We start from the raw sequence: 24,180 nt of genomic DNA on the forward strand, positions 1-24,180 counted from the left end.
TGCCACATTACATAAACTGTCAGTGTTTTGATGATTCAGGTGATGGTTATTGCAAACCACTACAATACGAGGGCAGCAACCCAAGTGAGTCAGTTTCAACACAGGCCCGAAAATTAACACTTCAGTGTACGGTGTCCCTGAGAGTTCGGCACGCTGCAATCAGAAAAAAAAACTAAAAACATCTCAATTAACTTAACAATGTGGTGCAGTTACACAATGGCAGTGTTGCAGGGGCACAAAAGTGGTGAACCAGTCTGGGACACACTTTTCAATGCTTTTGTCACATAATGCTTCTCAGCTGGGTTTATTACTTCTTTGTGTCACGTCGAGCTGCTTCCAAAGTTGTTTGAGTTTTTCCTGTTTACTTGTCTAAATGTGGAATGATGATGTCACATGAGCATTGTTTATGTTGTTCCAGTGGTACACAGAGACCAACACCTCACACTCTAGACTGGTTTTTGATTTCATTGGGCCTCTAATGCAGTGGACTGATAATAAAGAGCGTTCTTTTAGTATTAAAGGTATATGTAGGAATTCCCCCCATAGCGGTGCGGTTGCATATCGGAACGTATTCTTGTTCATGTTGCATTCACATGAAATCTGGCAGACGTCAGACAGACAACAGACGCTGCATGTAACAGGATAAACAAGCATCTATGTAAACAAGTGGTCTGCCAGCACTAGGCAAAACAATACAGACGAGACAATAGTTGTCATGGTGATGTCGTATTGTTTACCTGACCCATGTTTTACCGTCTTTCTCTCGTCGAGTAAAATGACATCCGGTTGGTTTGCCGACGGCCGTCTGCCTGACTGCACCTGAATGCAACATCAGTGCCTCCGTCCTTCCTCACATTACACAGTGGTGACAGTTTTAACAGGCGCTACCTGGAAAACTTTCTCCCCGAGCCGACAGCTCCGCTGAGTTTCTGTGGTTACCTACGGTCACGCTGCCACTGAACGTGAAAAATGGCGATGCAACATGGCAGCCTCGGTTCGGTGCGCCCCCCCTTTGTAACGACTTGTAACAACTCATTCTAAGGTACGAAAAAGCCAAATAAGTTACACACTGGGGCTTTAACAACTGCTCAAAGCACTACAGTACTAGTCACATTGACAACAGAATTGCACAGAACACTTTACACTACCACACACACACACACACACCCACAAAGGGTTCAGTGGCTTGGCCAAGGACACTTGAAGGTGGACCAAAGGAGCTGGTGATGTGACAGTGAAAATGCCATATGTATAAACGTGTGTGTGCTTACAGTAGGCTACAGATCTACATGCAGCTGGGTGATGCTGAGTTTCAAAATATAACTATGTTACTGTCTCAGTGACTCTTCAACAGCATTTGGCGCCTGCTACATCATCCCTGCATTATATTCTGCTCACTGTGCCCAACAGCTGCCACTTGGAAGCAACCTTGAATTACAGGCACAGCGATGTCAGTTAAAGGTAACAGGAGTGAGCAACTGCTGCTTTCTAGTGAGCACCATGAATGTGATGTTTCCCCATTTTACAAAACCCATCTTGAAAACAAAGTGTTACTTACATGACCCTTGATAAAGATCGATGGATCCCTAGCAGTGTTGACATTGAGACGCACCACACCAAGAGCCTATGCAAATATTTGTACAGTCAGGAATTTTGCTGCACTGCGTCTATGAAAGAGGTCATCTGTGTAGGATTCCTATTATTCATATTTCTACGTTGGCAACAGGAAAATCTAGAAATTTCTGAGCTGACGTGTTTTGTAACAGTTTTCATATAACAAAAGCAGAAATGTTTATCTGTCACACACTCCTGCTAAGTTAATGATACAAGATTTAAGCCAATTTTCCACTTGCCAGTAGTTTCTGGAGATCACTGTGAAGATTTATTGATTGCTATTTGTGAACTGTTAAAACACACACAATCCAAGAGACTAACTGAGACATCGCAGACATTCAAAGGAAATCTAGTAGAATAAATAACTACACAATTTTTTGAGACTGCAAATCTGTCACCAGCAAACTTTAGGAATCTTTACTTTGCTATATGATAAAAACAATTATCAAGATCAAAACAGTCTACATCACCTGCATGTTCAATTCTACACAATCACTGGAAGTAATGTGACAAAATAGGCAGGAGACACATTTATAATGTATGTATAGTCACTGTCCATGGACATAGAAACAGTTAGAGTCTGTTGCTGCTCTGAGGCACTGACCGCAGTCCGAGCAGCGTCGGTGTTCACTGCAGGTCTGGGTCAGGTCTGCACATCAGTGATCTTCCTCTTGCGGTAGTTGAGAACCAGATTGGAGGCAGTGAGCTGCGTGGCCTGACCCTTCTCCCAGCTCTGGAAACCATTGAGTCCACTTTGTCCAGATCTAAACAGACCTTTCTCCAGACAGTCCATACGCTCCAGCAGCGCAGACGTGTCCTCGTTGTAGGCGTTCTGGGAAGAGTCCATGGTCCGTCTGAACCGGCCGATGAATGTCTAGCAAGAGATAATATGAACAGCTTCAGGACCATTAGTACTGCAATCTGCCTGGTAGCAAGTGTAGTAACTGTACTGCAGTAAAGGTAAATCACATGAGGGGAACGTTTTTAAACCAGATTTGATTTTTGATTGCGATTTCATGTTACTTCCCTTAACATCAGTGATGTTAAGGGATGTTATTCACATCTTCAAAACACATGAAATTAAAGTATTTGAAAAAAAGTATGTGGATCCAGAACTGACTCCTGCTACACTGCATTGACTTCAAGCAACTATACAGCCTGTAATAATCAATATAGCTGCTATCAGATGATATTTCCCTATTACCACTTTATTGTTCCTCTTAACTTTGAGCATAGAAGCTGGGCCACTGCCTGCAGCACTGACATCTGCATATGTCTGTCCTGTTTGTTATCTCATTTTATTGTAAATCTGTACGCAGTGCATTGCTTGGCTCTGCCTCTCCTTGCCCCACTCTCACCCTTTCTGTTTTCCCACTAAAACATTGACTGCGGATCCGACTGTAACACTTAGCCTGGACATCAGGACCACCTGGAGAAATCCTACCACACCAGCGTCTGCCGACCATCCTTTCCCAACCCGCTCAATGCACGTCACCGACCAGACTGAAGTCAATGAGGGTGGTTATTAGTTTAACACAGTGTGAAGCCTACGCTCCCCCAGTCAGCTAAAGCCGTAAATAGAATCCAACTCTGTGGGAAACACAAAGCACATCATGGAGACAGGTTGCATGAAGCAACGACGCCTTCACGACCTAAGTTTTCACTCTTCCTTTGTAGAGTTCAAACAAAAAATACAAGTTGAGGAAATGGATATTGTATCTATGATTTCCTTATGAAGACCATGTGATTTAAAAAAAAAAAAAAAAAAACTTACAACTTAATGTTTGTGAAAACCTTGTGGTGTGTACATAATGCTAGGGCGCCTTGTAATAACATAATAACCCTGTTATTAAAGTCAGTTTGCCTAGTAACAGCTGCATCATACTAACCATAGTCTGACATTATTTTTGATCCAAGTGCACCCTCTAGTTGTAATGTATGAAATGACATAGCTGTCATAAAATCTGTTTACAGTATGTTGATCTGTGAAAATGTGTGATGATGAACAATCTGGGATATTGTACAGAGCATTTAGTATTTGTATTAAATTTGACCACACAGCTATCAATATAGTTTAAAACCCAGAAAACTGTTTTAGGTTCTGCAAGCTCATACACATCATCAGATAGAAAGTTGGTGACAAGATCCATCCACAAAGTATGAGGGAAATCTCTATAATGTTGAACAACAATATTGTTTAATACTGCAACAACGAAATGACTTGATAAATAAACAAATATTGTGTGAATGTAGAGATTTGCTGGTTAAGAAAAACAGACACAAGTCACCAGCTCCTCTGTCCACCACCCCCTATCCCAAATGGCTGAGATTAAAGCAAGACAATGTTTATGAATGCTGACGCAGAACATGAGCAAGGGTACTCTAAAAAGAAAAAGGACAAAAAATCGATTCTGTAGTAGCTGCAAAAGAACGTGAGCTCTGATTGTTAACCCAGACAATACGTACATAGGGATTAATCAAAAAAAAAAAAATATATATATATCTCGAGTGTTCGACTAAATCAACATATTCTATATTAGTTTGAGCAGGTGCAACTCAACAGGCACAAACAAACTTGGCGGCAACTAAAGATGAAATATAAAAATAAAGTTTGGGTGTGTTATAATTTCATTACAGGCAGTCATAATGTTGTTTAACCTGTATTCAGCGTGTGATATCTCCACAGAGAAATTATTTTTGTTACAAAAGTTACAAAATCTTCTCAGTAAAAAAAGTCATTTTTTCAGCTGTCCCAACCTTGCCAGTATTTTTGACCATTTAAAAACAACATGTAAATGTATTTACAGTCTCCAAATGTGTGTTTGGATACGTTCAAGTTTGTCTCCTTTATAACATGACAGGGATGTGCGTGTAGTCTAATATGCATCAATCACACCTTTATTTCTTGGAAATAAAGTGCATTGAGTCTCTTCATACTGCATTTATTATTGATAGACTGATAGCCTACCTTATATGAGAAAAAAAATAGAGAGAGAGAGACAGAAAAAAAGTGCAATTTGCTCTGAACTGCGTGTGTCCACTACATGTCATATCAGCGATGTAAGGTAAACTGATGGCGCAGAAAAACAGGAGCGTTCAAACAAATACTCATCAAGGATAAAACATCCAGTTGAGGCCTAATAATCCTCCTGATGGAGTCTACACACCCTGTCTGACGCTGCTTTCAGTCTCAGGCTTCAGATAAAGAGGAGAAACTCAGGGTTTGTTGGAGGAAAGCTGCCAGCGAGCAGAGACGAGTTTGTGAAACCGAAAACCTCCAGAGTCAACTAACTCAGAGTTTTCACTAAACCTTTCTGAAACAGGGCCCTGGATACAGACAAAAATAGTTTTGTGTTAGTGTTGTGTTCACCTGCAGCAGCGTCTGTGCAATGTCTGGGTTCTCTGGGCTCTCAAAGTGCAGCATCTGGGACCCCAGGCCGTAGTAGTAGGGCCCCATCTTGTGCAGGTCCACCACGTTGGGGTCTGCGTTGAACACGGTCCTCCAGCCCTCTTTGTACACCTTAGGGAGCTCCACGGACAGCACCCTCCTCTTCCTCTCGTACAGACCCTTGGACAGCCACAGAGGAAGCTCCATCTTTGAACCCTGATGTAAAGGAGACAGACTTCAGACAAGATGTCAAGACCGCTGCCTCACACCTCACACTGACACTGTCATGGATAATTCATTCAATTCAATCACTGAACAATAACAACAAGTGTTTTAATGAGACATGACATTGAGCCAACGTGTTTAAGACAGGGATTTTGACACCTGAACCTTTTCATGGTATTGAGTCTCAGTCCATCTATCTATAATATCATTTACTTCTTTAACGATTTTTTTCCCCCTTCTCATTTATAAGATCCATTTTAATCTCAGTCAATTTGTTTATGTGTCATTATCAAGTAACCAAACCAAAACTTTCACAGCCAGGTTGTATCTAGATATTGTCCAAGAACTGAGAATTAACGTTGAAGTTATGTTTAATCGAGGTAAGTAGGACAGTTCTGGGTTTCTATTTCTTACATTTAAGTTACCAACACAAAGAGATCGTGTATGTTTTCACGCAACAAAAAAAAACAATAAAACAATTGCACACAGGTCTTTGTACTGGTAGACATCTGATCTGACACACTGTTATTTTAAGATAAATACAGTATTTTTATTTGACGCTGTGTTTCCTCCATTTTCCTAAATAACACCACAGACCTCCGTTATGTCCTGCGTGTCACTGGACTTCTCCAGGAATCCGAGCCGGGGAAAGGTGCACTCCGTCCGGACGGGAAGTCTCTCATGAGAGAGTAAAATATCGTCGAGAGACAGGAAATTCTCCTCCATCCCCACTCCAGGCTGCACGGGAAGATACGACTGTGTGTCCATTGTGCTTGAATCAGAGCAACAGCGGCGACATACCACAGATACAGAGTTGACACAAACACCGAGCGGACGCCTCTCTTGTTGTGCTCTTCTTCTTCCTCCTTGCGCTTTTGGCGCCAGGACCTGTGGACCAATCAGAGCCCAGAAGTCGCGTCTACGTCTAGACCAGAGCAATCGACTCAGACTATCGATCAAAGTAAAGATCGGTGCTTGTTCTCCTCAACACTGATGCTTGTTTCTGCAGAAAAAGGTTGTTTTCCCTTCTTTTCTTTTCTTTTTTTTTTAAATTCTCTGTTCATTTTCAGTTAATCTTAAGATTAAAACGACTAATTCTGAGTGGGAATGAACTATAATACCTTCATTATACCCCAATCATTTCAGTGACATTGCAATCAATTACAAAACTTGTCCCCCACCCCCACCCCACCTTAAAAACAGTCAGGTGCAATTACGAATATATCCATTAGAGGTCAGAATATAACCATTATAAGTACTACCACCTATTTGATTAGTACAGTCATACATGTGGAATTTATTGATGTTGTTGTTATGACATAACAAAAACCTGATATCAAACTTAAATTTCCCATCATTTAAAAAATAAAAAAGAGGAAAAAACTAAATGCTGCTTTTTTGCCCAATCCCTCTCTCACAGATGATAAATGAAAAATGACAACCTAGGGATACCATCAGTTTACAAATAGGATGAACAGGTCAGTCTTTGACATTTTTCAATATATGTAATTATACAGTATGTCATTATTATTGCTGATAATAGCCTACAGCCATCCTCTGAGAAAAGAATATGTCTAAAAGAGGTCAAACAAAATCTAGCCATGTTAAATTATGGCACTGTTTTGTAGCTGTATCTGAGGTTAGTGGACACAACAGACAGGACACACGCGCAACTGTCAACTTTAGCAGCAGTCACTCATTCCCCAAAGAGATCATCTCCTGTAGTGGACCATGATGCACTTGAAACATAGTGTACCATACAAAAGAACAATGAGTTAAGCAGTTATCGTCATCCCTGTTCAAGCTAACAGTGCCCTCTACTGTATGTGTCATGGCCTTATAGAGGAACAGGGATGATCTCAGTACTAAAAGGATTATAACACTTTATTTGAAGCGGTGCTCATGTGATATCATAACTATTATGACCACAAGTGCTTTAATATTAGATGTGATATAAGGGGGGAACTCTGCTGAGATTGAATACTTTCTGCAGAAAACAATTTCATACCACATTCAGACTTGGCTAAAGCTACATTAGACATCATCACATGATGGCCACTCCAAAGGCAGCAAGAAGCAAAGTGTTTAATCGAATGTGAAATTGAATTCCCACAACTTTTCAAAGTCAAGTCACAACTCATGCTTATGTTTGCCAAGTCAGTGTGGGATGCCTCATGAGAGGGAGCAATCACAGGACATAGATGTGAAAATATACAGTATATTTTCACTGTTTAGAGTCCACTCCATGTAACCATGTCCTCACAGTGGAAATTCTTTTAAGTGTGTCAATTTGAGCAATAAGAGCAATAATGTGTGGCCTTATACATTCTAATGCTGATAGTTTTTTTCAGTGTAAATATTAATATTTTTGAAAGAGGTATAAAAAGCTAAACACAACACTTGAACATACAATTATGGATGGATGGATTGTGCTGACTTCAACACCCATATTTGATCAAAACCTCAAGAATTAGAATAATCTAACTAACATATCAACATGATCAAGTTACGCACACACACGCACATACTTCCACGTACCTCATGTAGCAACTGGTGCAGCTCTGAAGTTGCAGAAGCTCTGAGAACACTATCTCCTGAAGACTGGGTCGAAGTCCTGTTATGTCCAACTCTGACACAGTGACTCAGGACAGTTCATCCAGGGTCAAAGGTGTAAGAGTTTGACCCATCATGTGTTTTTGTTCAGACTGATTCAACATTGTTTATTCTACATTGCAAGAATAAAATGATTGAGGAAAAGTTCACACTTGAATGTTTCATTGTTCAGTCAATTCAGTGTTTTCCTGTTGATTAGTAATCATAGATAACATCATGTCAAATTGGAACATTTACAGTGGCTTCAGTGGAGTTTGATATTAGACCCAGGCCGCTTATTAACATTCAACATTATTTTATTTTTTTACCATCTTCAGTAGCCTCAACAGACTATAATGTGCTGCAGCTGCAAAACATATAACACCCTGAATAGTTAGGTAGACTTATTTATGCATTAGAAAATGTCTGTTTCTTCAGTAAAAGTCACAACTCCTGAGCGGTATGGATACAAAATATCAAATGATCAGTCTAAAACCTCTGATGCGTGAAGCAGCATTTAAAAGTTATACTAACGTATGTAGAGAAGGCATGAAACATTCAGCAATTTAAAGTCCTCTTCCAATTTTTAATTCAATTTTGAATCAGCAACTGTGTCCCCTTATCCCAAAGCATTATGAATTCACTGATGCTCTAATTGCAACTTCTTCTTCTTCTCAATGGAAACAGTCGACTCATGGGTATTGTAGGGGTTACATCCACTGTCCAAAAATGACATACAATACTGTTATGGACTCTAGTTTTCAAAAAGCAGTAAGACAGTTGCAAACCTCTCTGGGATTTCACAGAGGGTGTTCTGGGAAATGTAGTAAAACGTCTAAATGAAACAGGATAACACAAACCCTGTTAAGAAGAAGTGGATACATCACATTCAAACTTACAGTAATTCACATAGTGTGTCAAACATGTCTAAGTGTTTGAGTATAAAGGTGGATTTTTCATTGAAGAGCTCAATGTCCTGTTAATTTACAGATATTATAAATATGGTATCTTGTGTATGTACAACAGTATTGTCCGAATTCAAGCTCCCATGTTAGTCAAAGTGAGATTGCTGTGTGTTTTTTGATTATAAAGCAAATCCAGAAAAAAGGAGGAGTATAAAATGCTGACCTTTGACCTTTAAGATGGGAGGCCCATGGTGACGGTTTGTTTCTGTAAGTCGTATCTGGGTCACAGAATCAAAACTCAAAATATAGTGTCATCTAGCACAATTTATTCCACCATTTGTTTACAGTAGCTTTTTGTAAATGCAGTTTGTATGATTTGGTTTGTAGTAGTCTTCATAAATCAGCTCTGGCATTCTGAAGAGTGAGTAACACCCCACATGACTGGAATATTAAACAAATATTGTTAAATATGAACAAATGAATAAATAAGCCCCGTTCAGTGGATCCACAGTGGGACTACAGAGTCTGATTTCAGGTCTGAGTGGCTCACGGCTCCAGTCCAAGTTAACCAGACCTACTCTAGCAGAAACACAATGTGGGGAACTGACAGTAGCATGAGTCTCAAACTCAAACGCACATGCACAAACAGTCTTATGCACGGAGATACACACTCACTCACTCACTCACACACACACACACACACACACACAACACACGCTCGCACACTCAAGGCTCTCACTAGAAAATGACCAATTGTGATCACATGAAAAATCTGGCAGATCTAAAAAGAAAGAACTGAGAGAGGTTACATGTATAATTTACAATATGTCATGTCGCTTCTCTGTAGCTGTAAACATCAGCAAAGTAAAGGGACGACTGCCAGTCGCACACACAGGGAACATGGACATCTACACTGTAAACATTTCAATACATAGACACACAGCACTGTCCCAGTTGGCCCTCTACACTGACCTTTCGTGCTCTCTCTCTCTCTCTCTTACACACACACACTCGCACACACAGTCACTAGGCTTCAGCAAAAGCTATTTTGTCACCGTTCCAACTCGGAGGTCTTTCCAACACGCACGCACACACACGCACACACACACACAAAGGTGTACATACACATACAGGATGAAGCCTAACACTGGAGCATCCCACACACACATGTTACACAGCAGGAGCGTAAACAACATTGCTGGCCTTTTCATCCCTCCCAATCAGAACTGAGTGTGCTCAGACTACTCCTCTCCATCCCCAGTCCATCTTCAGATTCCCTCCTCTGTTTTGTACACACAAGACAAGCTGACATCCCAGATTTTTTTTTTTTTTAGCTAACCACTCCCTGCCTGCCCAGGTGTGCATAAACCCGATCTAACGTTTTGATGTTATTTTTATGAGGACACAGAACTGAGGCAGGAACTATGAGAGAGAAGCACGCCAGGACCGAGTCTTTTATGTGAGGATGTCATCGAGTTGGAGTCCTGTTGTGAAATGAGAGGCCCACCGAATATTGTACAAGAGTGTTTCTCATAGCAACACTCTGCAACTCAACAGTCCTCTGTTGGTTGATGTCTAACTTCTACGTCTTCTTCCATCCTCTTCCCTCCTGCCCCCTCCCTGCTCTACTTCCTCTCCCCCAGTTAAGGCCATGGGAGGGTTGGACACAAATTACAGGCTTGGATCCAGATACGAGATGGAAGGCCAGCTGCTGGAGACCTGTAAGGACCTGAGCACCTCAGAGAGGCAACTGGCCGCGGCTGATTTGGAAGGGGAGTTGAGGCCTGATGAAGCCCTTTCAGGGATTCTGTTTGCCCGGACATGTGAGAGGGGGGAACGGGGAGTTTGAAAGCAGTCTTCTCAGCAGATGTGAAATGGTGGGCTTGGGAGGGGCCCTTAAATGTACAATGGTTTGACAGTCACATTTTTTTTGGTTCAGTTCACAAGGAATAATTATCTTGGTTAGGATGATGGATTCTGTCAGGATAAGTATGTTGATCGCTTTGATTGTTTCATTGGATTTGGTTGCGTCTGTGTCCAGATATCCATGGTAAGACCACGAGATGTTCTGCAGACAAAGAAAAGGAAGGGTGGGACAGAAAAAGAGAGAAGGATAGAAACCATATCAATTAAATGTGGTTTATTATGCAACATATAAACAGATTCAAAATTATTTCAGTGGCTAGTTAGATGATAACAATTTCTGTAATTTTATGGAGACACTCTTGAGTATATCGTAGTAAAAAGAGACTTTTACTGCAAATACTCATCTGCAAGAAATTAATTCATTCAAATTATTTTTCTTTAATAGATTTCATATTTAATATTATTCTAGGGTCTGTGATTTTTAGTCTTGTGTGATCATCAGTCAACCACCATTTTGACAAAAAAATAATTCAGTAGCCTACCGTAATTCAGTGACATTCAAGGTCCATGAGGTTTGATGTATTGACTTTTTATCTACATCTCTCGAAAGATTAACATTTACTGGTTTAGGTATGTTACTGAATCTCACTGAGCAGCTACTGATGGGATTGTCATATCTTAATTCCCTTCTGGATGAAGCCTGATAACTAAAACAATCTAATTGTTAATCTAGTACCATCATCTGGTTAACATACGATTTGTTTATGACCTTCATAACTAATGATAATGTATCTTCGTGTCTTCTGAACTATTTGGAAAAATCTCTTAAAGCTTAATTTAGTCTTTTGGAACTAGAGATACTAATGTTACACCTGTCAAAGGTAATGCAAATACACACTTAAACATGAATAACATCTAATCAGACAATCACAATCATTCACAACAATATCTATAATAGCTACATTAAATATGTGTTTGTCAAATGCATCAAATCCATCATATTAATGGAGAAAGATAGTCAGTGTGGGTATTGCAAGTTAATACAGGCTTCTGACTGTAGAATGACTGACATGCACACTCTTACCTTTTAATCATTAGCATTCACACTGTATGGCCTCACCTTGAACAGTATTCATAGTGGGCCTGGTGGTAAGTCAGTCAGAGGGGTGTTCAGGGCAGGACCGATTGATCTCAAACCATGAATCTATACAGCTGCAGATACACATAGACACACAGTTACCTTATATAAGCACAAGTCTATACAATACAGAGGGCACTTAGCTGACTAAATGTACTAAGGTCAGTCTTAGTAGGGTTTAATAAATATTATAGTAACTAAAGAGCAAAAACATAAAACAGAGAAACCTATCGACTACGACTCAAACAATATCAGCTGAATGAAACTATAGAGTCAGTTCAACAGAGGAGTGTTGCTGAAGCGACATGTGGGCATGTTGGACGGCCTCCATGTACACCCACAGTAACAGAACATACACAACACGCAAACATATAAATCAAGAAGTGTAACCCTGAGTAACCACATGGGCTGATTTCTTATTGAACAACCCTGTAGGCTACATTGTTTTATCCACCCTCAGATATGACCCAGAGGAATGTCTCCTGAAATATCACACTTAAAGACGTGCCTTACATTTTTAATGGAGTAACAGAATTACCTTACAAGCTCTTACAGAAGCAACAGACGCTTACCACGATGAAGACGCCATTGTCCTGAGAGCAGTGGTTGTCACGGTGTACTATAATAACGGTCATGCCATGAGGAGGTTTGGCCACAAAAACTACTTGTTTAGGTTTGAGAGAAGATCGTGATCTCAGTTTATATAAGTAGGTTACTTCCTCAACATTTCACAGTTTTTGTTGTCATGGTTACTGTTATACTTATATGGGTAACGTTGTTGAGGGCTCATGGATTAAGTGATAGTTTACCCTGCTCTCCTGTGCCAAAATCCTGTGTTTTATTGACCAGCTCCCAATCTCGTTCTGACATGGAATTGGTCTTTTTATACATTAGTGCACTTCCTACTGCGACTGGATGGCACCCAACAACAAAATGTAACTATTGGTCATTATAACCTGCTGCACAAAAGACAACTCTCTATACTTAGCCTTATGCCTGTATGTGCATTTTAAACTTGCAGCTTATCACACTGTGTTTTACAGAACTGTTTGTATTTTTGTGCGTTACAATAAGACAATTTCAGTGGAAGTAGTGTAATAATACTCAGTTACAGGAATAAGTCACTTTTTTTTTTTTTTTTACTGCTGTGTGGTTTCATGTAAAACAGCACATCAAATGTTTTCCGCACAGAAACTAGAGCATAGCTGTGCAGCTGATATTTGATTGATGGGTTGATTCTGCTATATTCTTCTACACTGTATAAACACTTCTCTCCACAGTCTGAATCCAGTAGAAAACATTTGGGATGTGGTAGAACAGGAGATTGGCAGCTTGAATGTGCAGCTGACTAGTCTGCAGAGATGATGTGATGTCTCCGAGGAAAGTTTCAACATCTTGTTTTAACCTATGACGTGAAGAACTGAGGCTGCTTGAGAGCAATAAATGTTCCTGATAAAGTGCTCGGTGATTGTAGATGGCTTCATCAACCCATATTTTCATCAAACCTTTAATTAACACAATGCTGCGCAGGTGTTGTGTGTTCACAATGTGCCACTGTACAACATGCAGATAACACAATCATTTTCCAGTTAATTTGTTGCCTGTCACACTGTCCCGTGATTACACTGGAGATATTAGACCAGTGGTGTAACTGGTTGTCACCTCACTCTGATGCATTTTGAGCTGCTGCACCTGAGACCAAGGCCTTCTAGAAAACTATAGCTACGGTAATATAATAAAAGACTAGTACTGAAATAAAATACTGTCCAGTGGTAAATATGGCCACCTAGCTATAAGAGTTTTAGAAATACTATCAGCTATCAGTCATCTCCTGACTGTTCCCATTACTCATTGCTAATTAGCAGCTATCACAGCTGATTTGACAGTGATATATCGATGTTTAGAAATGCTACACACAGCACCTTTATTATCCAGAGATATAAAATATATAATATCTAAATCAAAGGCAATGAGCACTGTCCATCTTATCTTATCCACTAAGTGGATTTAATTAGAAGAAGTGCAAAATTAAATAACGGGCAGTGATTCAAGTTTGTGTGTGTGTGTGTGTGTGTGTGTGTGTGTGTCACCTTTTGTGGTAGATGCAGAGGCACGGCAGTCTGGCTATGGTGTCCCCTTGCTGCAGTTCCTCTAGACAGATCACACACTCACCAGCATCCCTCGCCAACACATCATCTAAGGTGGCAGATACATGCATGCACACGCACAAGCACACACAGACACACACACACACACGTAAAGAGCAGAACACATATCAGTATGCACCAAAAACAGTGACATTTTCAGACTGACAGCAGATCAAACAGACCAGTGAGCAGCTTGGTGTATTACAGTCTACAGTTGATAAAGTTGGTAATTTTGAATCTGAAGATGAGGAGGAACCTTAACTCTGTTCTTCGTAATCAATTCAATTCAACTCAAATTCAACTATTTTACTTGTATAGTGTCAATTCACAACATGTTATCTCCAGGCACTTCTCAATAGAAGCAGCCCAAGATCTTCTCTTTACAATTTTTTAGAGTAAAGAAATAACGGCATCACATGGACATTCAACACTTATACTTACAGTGATCAATAGACTCTCAAAAAGTCAATTATGGTCTCCACACAAAATTCAATCCTATTTCAATTGACTTTATTTAAAGATTTTGAATGTCATGAAAAAGTACAGAGGAATTAACTATGTTCTTATGGTAAAGCTCAAGAGGCATCTTAAGAATAATAAATAGCACACATTGAAATCACCATATTCTTTCTTTCTTTTTATTTATTCCAACCAAGGCAATTTCACAATTTGACAGTATCACAACATTTAACATTTAAAGCAGATATCAGTGGAATGTTTTTGTTAATATAAGTCCTAAATAGTCCTATTTTCCGTCAGCAATCACTTACATGAAGTATTTCAGCCTAAACACGAGTCTCTCCGTCACTCTGCTCTGCTGTAACCCGAGGAGAAAATTTTCCTTGTGGGATACAAGTGTTATCCAATGAGGGGAGAGAACGGCATGAAGGGCTGTGTGTGCAGCCAAGGGATGCGCGTGAATGTGGTGACGTAGCACGAGGACCAATTGATGCCTGACAAGGGCGGGGGCTGCTAACTCATGGTGCGTTCAAGGAAACTCGTACTTTGTGTTTTTCCTTCCTGTGAAGTCATACCAGTTCGATCTGGTACGAGTTCACGGGTCGGAAGTTACGAGTGGCCGTTATAGGGAACTTTCACAGACAACAGGACGGTAAAAACACGAGCTACGGGTTACCTGGAACGCTACCAAGTCGTAGTTGTGACTTGAAGCTGTAACTTACGGTTTCAAAAGCCTGCCTTGAACACAGCATTAGCCGAAACGGCCGTGCCGATGATATCTGCTTTAATTTTTAAAAAAAATTAAAAGTTGGAAACTGCTAATGATAGATCCTATTTGCCTCATGTCATAGACATAACAAAAATATGATTTGTTGATTAAAATCAATGCATCTAGTTCACCTGTCACTTTAAAACTGATCACCACCTGTAGTTAATACTGCAGCACTGTGCTGTGCTGTGTATTGTAGTCCCACCTCCCACATTAATTGGTCCCGAAAGTTTGATAAAAACAGATTTCTGTCACTGTTGGGCAGGATGTTCTGTTAAGCTCCGCTCACAGCTTCAGTCATACTCTTACTCTTTATTATCCTAATAGCAAGAAAGTTTGAATCCTCAAGAGCATTGCTGCAATGGAGTTCAATGCGTGTGGGTCACAGAAACTCTCCACATTCAGATGTTCTTTGAAACATATTTCAACAAAAAAAAAAGAATTAATAAAACGTTACATACTGCCGTTTTAAGAGCAAAGCTGGTTGTAGCTCATAGTTGTCTGTCTGTATTTTTGTGAGTCATCTCTGCTAAGCTGATAACTGCTGTATTTTATTGCTGGTGTTTTCTTGCTTTAGCTGCTCATAATTACGGTTCTCTTTGTCTTCTCACTCACTGTAGATGTTCAATTCAAAGTGCTTCACTCCTCCCCCAAAGGCATATTTGAAGCAAGCCGATTTAAAATATAAAAACAGTTCCTCAGCTGCCCATAAAAACAATATGTAACAAAAATGCAAAACACACGAGTAAAGCTTTTAGAAAGGAAGAAAAATTGAAAGACATAATGGCTAATGGCACTTGCCATTTAAGTAGATAAATAAGTAAGGTCCTTGACCACAAGTGGTCATTAGCAGTGTGTCAGAGAGCTCAGAGTGTGTTCAGAGTAAACTGATCGTCACTTTTATTATGGCTGTTCGCGTCTTATGGGTTATGAAACAAAACCAAATGTTCTGTATTGATCATTGACAATCATATATGGCCCTTTTAGGACTTGTCTACTACAACATGTAGAAAAGATGATGAATTGTTCTGGGAACAAAGAGTTTTGAGAATGACAAAGCCAGGAAAGTACCAATAAGTCCTCCAACCTCAACAACCACATGGGTCATTTTTTTATTCTTTCATACAATCCACATGAGTGTTTCCTGTGATACCCCACCTACAGTGCCACACATAATGGACCTTGGTTGTCATGGTTACCATAATGAGCTGCGGAACAAACAACTTTTGGACAGTACATAGGTGGGTGCATGGATAGATGGAAGGATAGCCAGCTTCTCTTCTTCCTACAAAGACCTTGTGGTTAAATCACAGGGATGTACACAGACTTACGCAATACAGCAGCTCTCCTCCTCTTTCTCTCCTCCTCCTCCTCCTCCTCCTCCTCTTCCTCAAATTGCCTTTCCATATAAATCCAACCAGGAAACACTCACATTAATCAGATCCTCAAAAGTCTGCATAGTTTAAGTGATGTGACTCTGAGTGTTTGACAGCGAGTGCAGAGTGCATTAAATCTAAAGCCAACATCTGATCCAAGCTTGAATAATCAAGTGAAGAGGTTTGTTCAATCTTGTTTCTTTCACCTGTAAAATGTTTTGTTTTTTTAAAGAGGTCATCAAGTTATCACAAAGTGGAGAGGGTAACCCCCAGTTTGGCCAACCTCCATCAAAATCACCATCATTATTTCACGGATGATGGTGATTAATTTGATGATTATGTTTGAACATGTGATGTGAAATCCAGTTTGGCAGAGCTGACACAAGGTCATTACAGTACAGAAGGTAACATACTTAATATACTGTCCTACACTACAGACTAATGTTTAAAGATGTGCATGTGGTGTCATGATGCTGGTGGTGTCTAAAAGTGCTGAGGTGAGTAATATTCTTTTTAGAAGGTTTGTGAAAAGTCCTCTGAACTATATAAAAACATATATCATATGTCCCTTGGTAGTTGGTAATTTTGTCCTGCAGCTTTGACACTGTTGAGTGAATTTAAAGCTGTGATCAAGGTTTCATGATCAGTGAGTTTTATAGGAATCTATTAGACCTGAAGACAGCTCAGTGGGTCAACAAAGTCACCAAGGTTGATCCTCTGAGGACCATGAGCACAGATCAATCTGGTTGTAGTTGAGCTAGAAAGAAGATTGGAAAGATGGACAGACTGACTAACGTTAACATCAGCTGCTAGCTCCTACAATACAGCTACAAAGGAACAGACTAAATATCAAGCATTATAGCATGTGTGTAGGGCATGGAAAACAATCTCATTCCACTCGTCACTGTGAGTCTATGTTCACAATCACTTCTTGATAACTCTTGTCATTTTATTGGATTTGTCTCTAGTTTTGAGTGTGTTTTGTGTTCTCAAAAACCCCACAGCTGAAGAACAGCAGCATGTCAGTGGTGTGAGCACTACTTTCTGTCACTTTTTAATCAAAATTCAAGCTTTCATTTGAACATAGGATAAGATAAAAAATCTCAAATCTGTTATAACCTGTTCAAATTGAATATCTACAATCGCCAAGCAGATTGAAGTAGTTTGGTTCATGGATTGTGTTTCATAATGATGCATCAAAAGAAAGAAAAAAAGACTCAAATTGCCAAAACAAAATCACAACTTACTAACTACTACTACAAACTAATTCAGAGCCAGCTTTGGAAAATTACAGCCTGATTACTTCCTGATCGGATTTTTTTTATATATATATATATAAAAGCTGAATTAAAGCAGAAGTAAGTGGTCCGGTCGTTTTCGCTAATGCTGCGTTCCAGGCAGGCTTTTGAAATCGTAAATTACAGCTTCAAGTCACAACTTACGACTTTGTAGCGTTTCAGGCAACCCACTCGTGTTTCTCCGACCTGTTTTACCGGTGAAAGTCACTATAACGGCCACTCGTAACTTCTGACCCGTGAACTCGTACCAGATCGAACTGGTACCACTTCACGGTCGGAAAAATACGAGTTTCCTTGAACGCACCATAACAGTCCTCGTCGCTATGTCACCACATTCACGGCGTCCCTTGGCTGCACACACAGCCCTGCATGCCGTTCTCTCTCCTCATTGGATAAAAACTGTAGGATACGATAAATGTTTTCTCCTGGGCTCAGAGCAGAGCAGAGGGACTGACAGACCCGTGTTTCAGTCCAAACACTCTATGTAAGTGATTGCTGTCGGAAGATATAACTATTTAAGACTTATATTAACACAAATATATCACTTACTTCTGCTTTAATAGTAACATGACTTATTGAAGACACAAAATTCTGATGATTCAGGATGTGCTTCTAAAATGCCTATTTAAGGCTAACTAGTGAATACTGAGTGACTGTATAGTGGCTGATGATAAGTGATTTTGGAAACACTGTCTTATAGATGTCATGAACTTTTGATGGCAATTGCTTCATAATTGTAGCCTGACAAGCCAGACTATATCACTACGGAGCAAATATTTTTGCTGCCGCTAGGGTGCGTCTAGATTTCTAGGCTATCATAATTGTATTATCTAAAAAGGAAAAAGGTATCCCATCTTTACTGCCCTGTCCAGTAGCAGATACTGTAACCATAACAATAACCCAAACTGAAATTTATTGACAGAAAATCCAAGAGACTCCAAGAAAAAAAATCTGAGAATAAGAAGTGGGTAGAAACAGAATCAGTGCCAAGGAACAAATATGAGGATTATGGATGGTATCAAAATAAAATGAACCAGACTAATGTCATGACAAATGAACTATGTAACAAATGAGACAGTGTGAACAGACAATGAGGAAATGGAATGCGAGGTTTCGCCGGCTCTCCCAGGTCTCTGCATCATTAGCTGTCTTCTCACCTGCCTCTGCTTCCTCCTGACTTTCAGCTGTCTCTCCTGGCTAGTGACTTGCCAACAGACATTTGGCATCCAGCACCTTCCCATCAGTTATTGCTTCTCTGAATTACAGCACTAAATTTCCTCTTTCTTTTGTGTCCTCCAATGACCTGAGCTGCAAGAGGTAAACTGCACAATCACACTTTCACTTATGTCTCCATGCCACCCTCCTGATTTCTATGTCTGTATCTGACCAACCCCAGCCCCACTCTGTGCAAGGGGCTATATTTAGTGAGAGGCATTAAAATATCATCATGCAAAGTCAAAGCCCAGAAAAGATCCAGTGGTCAGCTCACGTGGACTCGGTGTGCTACCAACAACCCTCACCTGCGTCACACTAACTCATGCACAGCACATGCACACGTACAGTGCAGACAAACAGAGACACAAATTACACATTTGCTTCCTGTGTTCCCATTTCATTTACTACATTTAGATTGATGCAAGAAATGAAAGCTGCAATCTGTAACTCTGCACTCTGATTTCACTGTAGGCACTAGGCAGCAAAGATTTGTCACATGTTTTTCACCTAGTCATTGTTGGTATGCACAGTGAAACTGTCAGGACAGCCTCTTAGCATCTCAAAGCTTAAAGCCACATGTAGGATTCACGGTACTGGTACTCTGGTTGAGAAGAGCAACTGTCTGCTACTGTTTCTGCCCCCCCCCCCCTCCGGCACCATTCATCCTATTAACCATTTTTGTACCACTTCAATGAGTTTAGATACATTATTTTAAGGTCGAAAAACTACGTAGTGTGGCTTTAATAGATGTGCTGTGACACCATGAAACTTAATGGAATTCAATTCTAACATGTGTTACAGCAGTGGCAACAGTACAGACATATTCCCTTCTCTGACCAGTCCCCATGTCCATGCAGCTGAGAAAGCCCTCTAATATGATGATGATGCTGACACCACCAGGATGGTGCTTGCTAGGTGATGAGCAGTGTCTGGTGTTTGACAGACACACAGTTTGGAGTTATTTTCAAGGATTTCAGAGTTTTTGCCTCATCAGACCAGAGAATATTTTTCCTATTAAAGGCTGTTGGCTCCAGCAGGCTCAAAGTGGCATCTGTCGAGCCGGTCTCCTATAAAGGCCTGATTGATGTGGAGCTGCTGAGAGGACCTCCCTGATCAAGACGCCCTTCTTGCCTGGTTGTGCAGAATCTAGCAAAGAGTCCTCAAACTAAACACTGAAACACCCAAAGTTTTAGAAATAGTTTCACACCTTTGCTCTGATCCACACTTCAGCTGTGAGGCAGCGCTGTTAAAATATTCATATTCCCTTTCATTAAAATAAATTTCACATAAGCAGTTCAGAAAATGAAGACCAATTTATGGGAAGATGCAAATACTATTCTCCTGAAAGTTACAAGTCAACATGTTTCAAACTCTGTGCACTGTAGCTACAGTACAGTGTGCTTGTTCTGTTAGCAGATACTACAATTCAGTTCCTGGGGGCTTTTGGTCCATTGATCTTTTACATTTTTAACTGTGGGTTAAAATATTTTTGTTATAATATTATTTGTTTTGATTTTGTCTGCCTGTGTCTTGTTTTGTAATTGTCTATTGTATGATTAGAAGTTATGAGGTTTTAAAGCCTTACCATGTCTGTGTTGTGTAGGTACCTGCCTTGGGACTACGGATGAAATTTAGCATTTGTGCTAAGTCTGGCACATTTACATTAATGTTTAATGCAGTAATGCTGATTAATGTGCATTGTTCCAATTAAATAAATAAGTAAATGAAATCCAGAAAAATCTTAGACAGTATTATGAATCAAATCTGAAACAGACCTGTGAAAGACCAACATAAATATGATGTCCAGAGATGAACCTGCAGCCCTGCAAGCATGGGGCCAGTGGGCCTTTCAGGACCAGGTTAGTCTGTTTTATAGATAAGAACAGAATATTGGTTCCAGATCCCACAAGAGTAGAAATGTGAAAACCTGTAGTCTGCATTGGATTCTGACAGCACTGCTTGGAAATGTCATTTCTTCTTCTTTTATTCTCCCTGTAAATGCTACAAAGCTACATACGGAACATGCATGATACATAATACATTTTAGAATTTACTGTACAAGACAGTTGAGCAATAATAATTAAAAACCAGTTATGAACTAGCAATGATTTAATAATCAGTGTCAGTATAAATAGAGCAGAAAAGTCTGCAGACTAATTCATCCGCTCCAGGCTGACATCTATTGTTGAGCAAATGTGAGTAGGTGTAATGGCCTTGCTCAGAGATGTGTTGATGTGCAACAGTCAGTAGAACCAGGTGATTGACAATAGACGCCTGAGCATGCTGGGAATCGAGATAAGCCGCAGCCTGGCCTGTTTTGTGAGTCTAAAAAATCCAAGAGAACAGAGAGAATGAGAGATATAGGAAGAGGGAGGGAAAAAAGACAAAGAGAAATTACAGAGAGATTACACAGCGGGAACAGAGGCGCTCGGACAGACGGACTCACAGAGGAAAGAGGGACGGAGGGAGAACGAGAGAGAGTAATTTGCTGGAAATAAAGAGTGACAAGACAGAGAGAGCTGGAGAAAAAAAACAGAGGAATTATGGGAGCCTTTCTCCTTTTACCCTCTCTCCTCTCATCCGTTATCAGCCATCAGGGTACTCCATCACTCTGGATCCCATCTTCTTTAAGACAGTTGCACTCTCCCTGTCTCTGTCATTCAATCTTCCCTCCACAGTCTGTGTTTAGCTGCAGGCTTGAAACTTACATTAGTTTTTACTGAACTGGCCCTGTGGTTATGTTATTATTATCAACACAAAGACAACACTAGTGCCCACACTGTGTAGACACACACACAGACTCCTTCCTATAAGGTGACCTTTAGGCTCCTGGTCAGATATACATGCACATGTCTATAGCAAAACAAGTAGCTGTCAATAACTGTCAGTCAAGCAGGAGCAGCAGCAGAATTAAAACAGAAGCCTGCTTTAGGAAATACACAGTAGACTGGAAGCTAGACAGTGTCTTCAGCAGTATTATTATTATTATTATTATTATTATTATTATATTAGTATGGACACCGGATAACAATAAACATGAGGCTATGACAAATGACATTACAACTTGTTGGGTAAGTCAGCACCAACTTTTACCATCCATTTGTGTTGTGACCATATGGCTTTTAGAACGGCTGGATGTTCATTCACTTTTAAACTGAGACTATCAGGCTGCACTGAACAGACTCAACAATTACAAACAGGGAGCAACAGTTTAGCTTTAAATGAATGCTGCATCTACACCTGGCAACAACACAGGGCACCCACATTTGATTCTTGATTGTCATAATGTGTCTTCCTCTGATTCATCATGCTCCTACCTCTGACCTTACTTTTCACCAATAGTTGTAATGAATGAGCATTTTCTGCAACTAAGCAACCAACTGCAGAGCAGACAATCTGCCTCCTGTAAATACTGGCATGCTCGTGCTCAGTTGTGAAATTTCCAGTAAGAGTCACCTCTGCAGTTGACATTAGTCACTTCAGTAATATCCAAGTTATAAAGTGAAAACCACAGAGCCTATATCACTCCCTCCGAGCTCTGCTGGCATGGCTGTGGAAAAGTAGGCACTTTGATTCATATGCTGTGGCACTGCCTGCAGTCAAAAGTATAATGATAAATATGAACCACTTTTCCTCTCTGGTTTACTGGAGCACAAAACTAAAGGACCAAAAAAAGACGGGGAAATATGAGGCCTAGCCTTTCATGGCTGCTGAGAGGTCAATTTAGTTTTAATGAGGACAATTAAGTAAATCATTTATTTATCTATTTGGTCAGTTTGATGTCTGTTTCCCCAAATCACATCACAATCACTGAGCTCAAATACCACAAAAGAACAACTCTGATTATACTGGCTCTTGTAAGTAGTGGTTTGACTAACCAGAGAAAAGAGCATGGAGAGACATGGAGAGATAAACTAACAGAGCACCGAACACAGACAATCAATGACATAAAATAAAACATGCCTGGCTTCTACACACACACTGCAACACACCTCATAGCTACACCACAGTGTGACAAAGCTGATCTTCAATTGATGGTAGACTTTGTGTGAGACAACTCACTGAATGATAAAGAAGCTTGTTTATGAATTTTCTTTGAGATATAAAGCCTCTGAACTGAGATTACTGAGGAGTTAGTCGAAAGGTTAGCATAGCAAACTGTTTATTTTTTCTTGTCATCCTCTCTGATTGTGTAAAGCACTGAATTAAAATTAAAAGTTTATTGAGATTATTAACTGTGCAATGATTTTGTCGTACAGTAAGGTGCTGGTTTTAAGTCACTATTGTCACACTGTGTTGATTTCCAGCTGAATAGAAAAGAAGTTTGAGTTTCAGGTTGAGGGAAATGTTCCTCATGAGCCTTAGTGTGACATACTGTAGAGAGTAGAGATAGTCTCAGGTTACAAACTCTGACATTGGCAGTAACATATTGGATGTAAACTACATCCAGTGCATGTTCTCCTCAATTCAGCATCTGGGTCCTTTTCCTCACAAATATACACACATAAGTCCACGGTCACCACTTCCTCCCATTTTAGATTATTCCCTGTCATTTCAATGTGTGTTACAATGAAAACAAAGGCCCAGCAGTTCCTCATTTCACACTGGATAGCCCATACTAATCACCCTGTCAATCTCAGAAGGTTGTTGCAGCTGCAGCTGCATCAAAGTTGTTAATTTTCTGAAAACAAGTTAAATGAAAAGCTCAATGAAATATTTAGTACATGAGAGTCTGCTGCCTCTGTATGTGGCATTCAGCCATGTCTGTCACTCCTAATGGCCCTTCTATTTGTTTTAGTAAATGTCTACTGTATGTAAAACTCATCATTTCTTGTGACCCTGAGTTTTTGTCATTCGCTTGTGCTAAAGAGAAAAAGACTTCTTTTCTTTTCTTTCCAATACAACATCACTTCCATCAGCTCAGGAACCTTTGAAGATAAGACCTGGATTGAGGCATGAATGCTAATGAATACAACATATTACAGCAGATTGTTCCATTGATTAATCTAGTTAAGTGATAAAAACATGACCCCAAATATCACTGATAATATGCAAACTCTAGTACACAGCTTTGTTCTAAATAGAGAAACTGAAGCATGGTATACTGCCTAAGGCAAACAGGTATAGAATAACTTGTTTTCATTAAAAAGTAGTATGATTAAAAAATATTAACTACTTCCACCACACA

At 40.0% G+C, this 24,180-nt stretch overlaps 2 protein-coding genes across 2 annotated transcripts in view; both read right to left on the reverse strand.

Annotated features, from left to right (window-relative positions):
• Positions 1 to 1,280: 1,280 nt before the first annotated feature.
• gins3 (GINS complex subunit 3) lies at positions 1,281 to 6,112 on the reverse strand. Its single transcript, XM_085778615.1, has 3 exons — positions 5,825 to 6,112; positions 4,985 to 5,218; positions 1,281 to 2,488 (listed from the first exon to the last, which is right to left on the reverse strand). The coding sequence occupies exons 1-3, from the start codon at positions 5,993 to 5,995 to the stop codon at positions 2,258 to 2,260; spliced, it is 636 nt and encodes a 211-aa protein (XP_085634741.1). The 5' UTR covers positions 5,996 to 6,112; the 3' UTR covers positions 1,281 to 2,257.
• A 2,921-nt stretch (positions 6,113 to 9,033) lies between these two features.
• The window catches only part of znrf1 (zinc and ring finger 1), a 53,533-nt gene continuing 38,386 nt past the window's right edge, over positions 9,034 to 24,180 (reverse strand). The window contains exons 3-5 of the mRNA XM_085778631.1: positions 13,819 to 13,924; positions 11,711 to 11,802; positions 9,034 to 10,792 (exon numbers count right to left, since the gene is read on the reverse strand). Coding sequence (XP_085634757.1) covers positions 11,745 to 11,802; positions 13,819 to 13,924 — 164 coding nt within the window. The 3' untranslated portion in view covers positions 9,034 to 10,792; positions 11,711 to 11,744. The remainder of the gene's footprint in view (positions 10,793 to 11,710; positions 11,803 to 13,818; positions 13,925 to 24,180) is intronic.

The sequence above is a fragment of the Trachurus japonicus genome, chromosome 6 (genome assembly GCF_045865225.1).
Source record: "Trachurus japonicus isolate A0001 chromosome 6, Traja_1.0".
Lineage (NCBI taxonomy): Eukaryota > Metazoa > Chordata > Actinopteri > Carangiformes > Carangidae > Trachurus > Trachurus japonicus.